The sequence below is a fragment of the Neurospora tetrasperma genome (assembly GCF_000213175.1).
Source record: "Neurospora tetrasperma FGSC 2508 unplaced genomic scaffold NEUTE1scaffold_81, whole genome shotgun sequence".
Lineage (NCBI taxonomy): Eukaryota > Fungi > Ascomycota > Sordariomycetes > Sordariales > Sordariaceae > Neurospora > Neurospora tetrasperma.
Genome location: NW_009799179.1, coordinates 8,069,854 through 8,077,565, shown reverse-complemented (window position 1 = coordinate 8,077,565; position 7,712 = coordinate 8,069,854). Strand labels below are relative to the sequence as shown.

General features: G+C 26.8%; 1 protein-coding gene across 1 annotated transcript; it reads left to right on the top strand.

Annotated features, from left to right (window-relative positions):
• Positions 1 to 5,745: 5,745 nt before the first annotated feature.
• On the top strand, positions 5,746 to 5,910 carry NEUTE1DRAFT_10111 (uncharacterized protein; the record flags this gene model as incomplete). Its single annotated transcript, XM_009856596.1, has 1 exon — positions 5,746 to 5,910. A coding segment is annotated over one exon (165 nt), but the record flags the coding sequence as incomplete, so codon positions are not given.
• Positions 5,911 to 7,712: the final 1,802 nt, after the last annotated feature.

The following is a 7,712-nucleotide window of genomic DNA, read 5'->3' as shown; positions in this document are numbered from 1 at the left end:
ATCCTTCGTAATAATTTAGACTTTATAGCCCTTTAAAATTAATATAATTACCCCTTCTATTATTTTTAATTTATATACTAACCTATTTAGTATTATTTATAAAATCCCTCATTTATATTATACTTTAAATTTTACTATATTTCCGAAAATTAATTAGAAGCCCCGCTTTTCCTAATAACTTTCGTAAAATTATTACTAATAAAACTTACTTCGTTTTAACTTCTAATAAACTTCTTATCCTTCCTTTTCTTATCCTTCGTCTTTAATTAACCTCTACTTTTAATTACTAACTCCCAAAACGCAACCTATATTTTCACTATTAATTAATATATATTAAATATTCCTACTGGCCTTTATAATACCCGTAATACTATTTAATCGGCAGTTATTACTATAATATTAAATAGCCCGGCTAAATTTAATTAAAAATTAGACTCTTCTATTCGTATTATTAATTATTTTACTAAATGTATATATAAACGTTTAATATAAGATAATCTTCCTAATAATTTTAATAATCTTCCCCGCACCCTATATTATAATATTACTATCTTTTAGTAGAAGGGCTACTATAAAGTAATTATAAGAAACGTTTATTATAACTATACCCCCTTTCTTTTTAGTAATAGTACTATAAATCCTATCTATATTATTTTTAATTCTAATAGTAGTATAATTACTCTTATATATATTATATTAAATAATAATAGTATTTTTACTTCTATTTATATAATCTCCGGTTCTAATAGTAAAAATATTACCCCTACTAACCCTATAGCCCTTAATACCCCCAGCCGCCCTATTATAAACGAAAATTAGGTTTAATAACGTTATAAAATTACCGCAAACTAAATTCGTATAATAACGCTATTCGAAGAACTTCTTAAACGTAATTAAATACTAATTAAATAGTATTCCAGTTCTTACTATAATTATAATTTAAATAGTACTTATAATTAATATAATCGTCTCCTCCTTATCCCCTATCCTATTATTCTAATATTATTAATAATTTGTTCCCTTCTTAGAAATATTTTATAATTTTCTTATACTATTCCTCCTCTAATCCAATTACCAAATAATACTCCCTTAATTTATTTAATTTTAATATTTATAATAGGATTTTTTTAATTTTAATTCTATTATTTAAATACTCCTAAAATTCCTCTCTTATTAATAACTAATTATTAAAGTCCAATTAGAAGAGAATTTCTATATTAAAATAATTTAAAATAATATAAACGAAAGTCTCCTTTTTAAACCCGTAAATATAAATAAATATTTAAATATCCGGCACTTTCCTCCGAAAGAAGAAAGTACGGAGTTTAATAACTTCCGTCCTAATTTAAATTAGGAAGGAACTTTTCACTTTAGTTAATAAATATAATTTATTCTTATTTTCCTCTAATGTTCAACGTTTTTTTCTTTTCTTCTTCGTACTAACTATATATTGTTAAATAGTTTTACTACTAAATTTAAAATTAAAATCGGCAATAGTAAATTTATATTATCAATCTAATTTAATTATTATTACCGTTAAATAATAATTATAGTATAATACCTATTTTCAATTCGTTATATCTTCCAATTATTCCTTTCGGTTAGTAATTATTAATTCTAAGACTTATAATAGTAATAATAGGGTCGCTAATTCCAAAAGGGAATTAGCTATAATTATTAGCAATTTCTCTATCGGAATTTATACTTTAGCCTACTAAACTTTAATTATACTACTCTTTAATTTATTAATAGATAATTAACTTTTAGCCCTTTATATTTAAATATAATTAATAACCTAAATTATAATCCCCCGAACGAACTTTATGTAGTCCGTCCGGGTAAACCTCTTTTTAAAAGCCCGAACCCTTTTATTAAAATAGAAATTAAACGGCGGATAAAAGGTTTCTATTTCTAAGTTCTATACTAGCGTAATTTTATATACCCTAGTAATAACTTTTAAATATTTAATCTAATATTTCACTAATTTAATTATAATCCCCTATAATTTCCTATAGACTTTAGTCGGCTAATAGAATACTAAAGCTCTATATATAATAGTACTATAAATATATTTAATATATATTTCCTTTACTCAAATAAAGGAATAACCTTATATTTTTATAATTAATTTTATAAATATATTTATTTAAATTTTTATCTTCTACTTTACTACTTCCGTATAAGCCCGGTAATTAAATTTATAATTTTACTAAACCCCTAAGAATCTTATAAATTCTATTAATTAAAATACTACGTCCCTAAATTAAAACATTTCCGTCCTTAATACCCTTATTTATATAAAATATATTAATTCTATTTTACTTACTTCAAACTCTATTCCTTTTGCCCCTACCTATTTTAAATATATTTCCTATATTGCCTATAAAGTCCGGCAATTCTCTTCGATAGTACGTACTATTATAATAATATTAGTATTATTTGCGAAACCGATAGTAATTATATTCGGGATTATTACTAATTTCTAATATAATAGAGTAATAAAGAGGATAAATAAAATAAAAAAGAAGGGGGAATTTTAGGGTATATTTATAATAATAGTATAAGGGCGGGATATTTTATTATTGAAGAAGAGGAATCTTCTTCTACCGGCGATAAAATTTACTACTTATTTAATAATCTATATTAGGAACTATATTTTCTATAAAGTATATAGAAATTACTTATAATTAATTCTATTAAACGCTCTCTTTAAATCGAAGAATATAAAGAACATTATAACTCCAAATTTCTAAACCGTATATACCGTATCGGTAACTACCTAAATTATAAATATTATTAAATAGCTTACCTAATTACCTATTTAGCCCTCCGGTAGGAGGTTAAACTCTTCGGCTACCTATATAAACCTTTTAACTATAAATATTTTAAAAATCTTCCCTATATTATTAAATAGTAATATATGTCACAGGGCTAGATTACATACCCTGTACTAGGCTATAGTATAGTAGATTACGTACTCTATACCTTACTATAGCACTAGTGCTATCCTAGGCATTAAAGCTCTATATAACCCACTCTACCGGGCTACACAACCCTACTTATAAGCCTAAGCTAGCGCACACTCTCCTCTTACTTCCTTCGTACAATAACGAATATTGTAACTTACTCCTAACGGTGCCCTTACCCCGTAATAGTTTATTGTACCTTCAAGATCGCACTGTGCGCGCACAATAGGTAACTATTATCGCAACTAGCGGGCTAGTAATTAATTAATCTAATCCAACGTCCAACCCTTATAGGATAGAAGAATACTATAAACGGCTTCAACAGCTATCGTAGCCACTGTACAAACTCAACCTTAACTACTACGACGACCGACTAAGACCGTTGAGGCTAGCCGACGGCAATATTAATACCCACATAACCAACTTTGTAAAAATTATTATATAAATCGGACTATACAGTAAGGAAATTGAACTACTCATCTTTACCTTATCCCTAGAGAACCCCGTTATTCTAGGACTACTATAGTTCTAACAATACAACCCATCTATAAATTAGGAGGAAAGGGAGCTTAAATTCAACCATAAGTATAGGAGCACCTATATACCCGTTACTACACTAGACTTCCAAATACAAACCCCTAAGGCGTTAAAGGAAATTATAATCTAAAGCGTTATCGAGTAAACTATTAAAGCGGCCGAGGAGGAGCAAGCTATTAAGGCGGCCGAAGAGGAGTAAGCCGATAAGGCGGCTAAAGAGGAATAAGCCGTTGAAGCGGCCGAAGAGGAGTAAACTAATAAAGCGGCTAAAGAAGAATAAGCTGATAAAGCGGCCAAAGAGGAACTAATTATTAAGATTAAGTAATAGTAATCTCCAATTTGCAAAACCCTCAAACAAAAAAAGACTAGATTGTTATAGAAGATCGCTAGAGCCTATAGTATAAACCCTAAATAATTCTAATTTACTTAATTACCTACTAGTAATCAAACTATAATAATCCCTAATATACCGCTATAAACTAAACTACCTAAATTAATTCTAAATAGAACTATTAGTAGCAAACGAATCCGAACCTAAAACCCTAAAAGGAAACCGCTAGCACTATTATTTATAATACCTATAAATATTAGTAATATCCCTATTAACCCTAACGATATTATAATACTAAACGCTACCAATTTTAATTTCACTATTAAAACTGAAAACCTCGAAGTTGTATTAACGATTAGAAAGGAAATTAACGAAATATTAAGGAAGTTAAAAACAGAAATTACTAACGGGCCAACGAATTCTAAAATAAAGGTTATAAAAGAAATATATAACAATATTTATATAGGCAACAGTACGGAATATAAAGCCTAATTTATAAACCACTTTCTTAGAGTACTTTAAAGCGAAGCGGGAGAAGTTATAGTAAAAATTATAGAAGAAGATACTAAAAAATTCTACAAAAAAGCGGACAAACCCTTTACTACTAAATAAGAAATTAAAACCAAAATACTAACCTACTATTATAAATACTAGAATATAATAAACCCTAAGGAGGCAAAAATTATCCTACAATACCGATCCTACAATTATAAGATTGAACTAATCCCTAATGTAGAATTACTTAATACCCGATTATAACTATTTTCCCCCTTAGAATTAAGCGTTATTAAAAAATAGTTAAATAATAATATTAAGTAAGGGTTTATCCGGCTATTTTAATTTCCGGCAACATCCCCGGTATTATTAATAAAGAAGCTAGGCAATAGTATATAAATTTATATCGACTACCGAAGTATTAATAATGCAACTTTAAAAATATATTATCCCCTTTCTTTAATTAAAGAGACGCTAAATACTATTTATAAAGCGAAAATTTTCACTAAACTAAATATAATTATAGTATTCAACCGAATACAAATTTATAAGGGCTATAAATAATTTACAATTTTTATAACGAGGTTCGGACTCTATAAATCGCTAATATACCCTTTCGGTTTACAAGGCGCCCCAATAACCTTTTAGAACTTTATAAATAATATTCTTTATAATACTTTAAATAAATTTACAGCAATTTACTTAAATAATATCTTAATTTACTCGGACAACGAAGAGGAATATATTAAATATATATCCAACGTACTAGATCGCCTCGAACGTTCGGGCCTATAGGTCGATATTAATAAGTACGAATTCTATATTATTAGGACGAAATACTTAAACCTTATTATTATACTAAGGGGTATAGAGATAGATATAAATAAAGTTTAAGCTATATTTTTATAAGAGGTACCCGAATCTAAAAGATCCTTATAATCTTTCCTAAAATTCGCTAACTTTTATTAACAATTTATTAAAGATTTTTCGCGTATAGCTAAACTATTATACGAATTAATAAAAAAGATAATTAATTAGTATTAAGATATTAAATACTAGAAGGCTTTCGAAGATTTAAAAAATATATTTATTATAATACTAATCCTAAAGATCTATAACTAGACGAAGAAAATAATAATCGAAATAAACGCCTCCAATTAAGTATCTAGAGGAACCTTCTCCTAATAGGGAAATAATAGCGTCCTTTACTTAATAATTTACTTCTCAACCAAATATATAGTAGCAGAATATAATTATAATATTCATAATAAAGAATTATTAACTATTATAAAAGCGCTAAAAGAATAAATACTAAAGCTAGAGGGCATATAGGAGTAGGTCGAGATTATTACCGACTATAAAAATCTTAAGATATTTACAACTACTAAGCAACTTACTTCAAAATATATATAATAGGCCGAATTCTTTAGCCGTTTTAACTTCCGTATTACCTATAAGAAAGGCCCGGAGAATATAAGACCGGATACTTTAAGTAGAAAACTAAAAAATAAACCACGAGACAAGGACAATAAGAGGCTCCTAACTAAAAAAAAACCTCTTATCGACCCAGAATACTTTAATCTAACCTTCTTTAAAAACGAAAATATATTAAATACTATATACTTACACTTAATAGCTATAGAAAAAATCTACAAAAGTTAAACCGGCCAATTAAATTTATAGGATATTAACCTCTACAAAATAGAAGTAACGAAGTTAATAAATAATTTAATTAATAATAATTATACTAAATCCAACCTAATATAGGAAATAGTCTCTTATCTATAAAAAGAAGGCCAATGGGGCTAGACCCCGGAAGTCAAAAAGCATTTTAAAATTATATTTGTAGAATATTTAATAAAATAAGGTTGAATTTACTAACGGAAAGATACCGAAGAACGAATACTTATCGACCTAAGCGATAAAAATACCCAACTATAATTAATTTACAAAATATATATAACGAGGCTAGGAAGATACCTGGGCCGTAAAAGAACGTATAAAATATTTAATAAATCTTACTACTAGCCTGGAATATATTAATCTGTAAAGGAGTTTTATAAAGCCTACTTAGTATATATAAAGATTAAATTAATAAAATATTCGTTAACTAACTATATAAAGCTTTTTTTAATACTATTCAAATCCTAATTACAAATCTCAATTAATTACGTAATACCTATAATACTATATACTAAAAGGGGCCGAACTTACTGCTATATTACAATTGTAGTCGACCGCCTAATTAAAATAAGGTATTATATCCCTATAGAAATACTAAAAACGGACAAATTAGTCAAATAGTTTATTAAGAAGATATATAGCATATATAAATTACCGAACAACGTCGTATTAAATAAAAGCTCGCAATTTATCTCAATGTTTTAGAGAACCCTATACGAACGTTTAAGGGTAGTAATAAAACTATTATCAACTTTCTACTTATAGACTAATAGGTAAACTAAGCGAATTAACGTAGAAATAGAGTAGTACCTAAAGTTCTACGTTAATTAAGTTTAAAATAATTAAGTAGATTAGTTACCCTTAATTAAATTTACTTATAATAATACTGTTTTAAAAATAATTAGCGTTAATCCTTTCTATACTAACTATAGTTTTCATCCGCGAATAGGTAGAGAGCTATCTAAACTACACCCTCCAAATTTAATAGAAGTCTAGAAGAAGGAATTTTTTAAAATTTCGGAAGTAGCTAACCGCTTTCAAACCGTACTAGAAGGTATTATTACCCTATTTAAATAAGCCCAAAACTAATATGAAACCTAAATAAATAAATACTATACGGATACCCTAAAGTATAAACCCGGCGATAAAATATTATTTAATATTAAAAACCTAATTACTGGAAGGCTGTAAGCAAAATTTATTCCTAAATTCGAAGGCCTATTTATAATATTAGAATATAACTTATACTAAATTAAACTCTAATTCCTTAAAAATATAAAAATTAATCCTGTATTCTACATACTAATAATTAAACTTTAGGAAATAGCAAGGCTCCCCAAATAACGAAATATCGAACAAAACATTCTAATCAACTAGGGAAGGTCTATAATTAAAACTAATAATAATAACGATAATAAATAGTAAGAATAGGAATTCAAAAATATTATAGGATATAACAAAATAAATAACGGGCGTTAAATATATTAAATCAAATAGAAGGATATTGATAAACTAGTATAGCAACCCGCTAGGGACTTAGAGGGATATAATAATACTATTTAGAAATATTATAATTCCTACCCTAATATACTGCTACTACTAATTTAAATAAAGAAAAGATAAACCAAGGGTAAACTAAAGAAGAAGTTTTTATTACCTTTAGACTTATTAACTTCTATAATATTACTAGTATTAATACT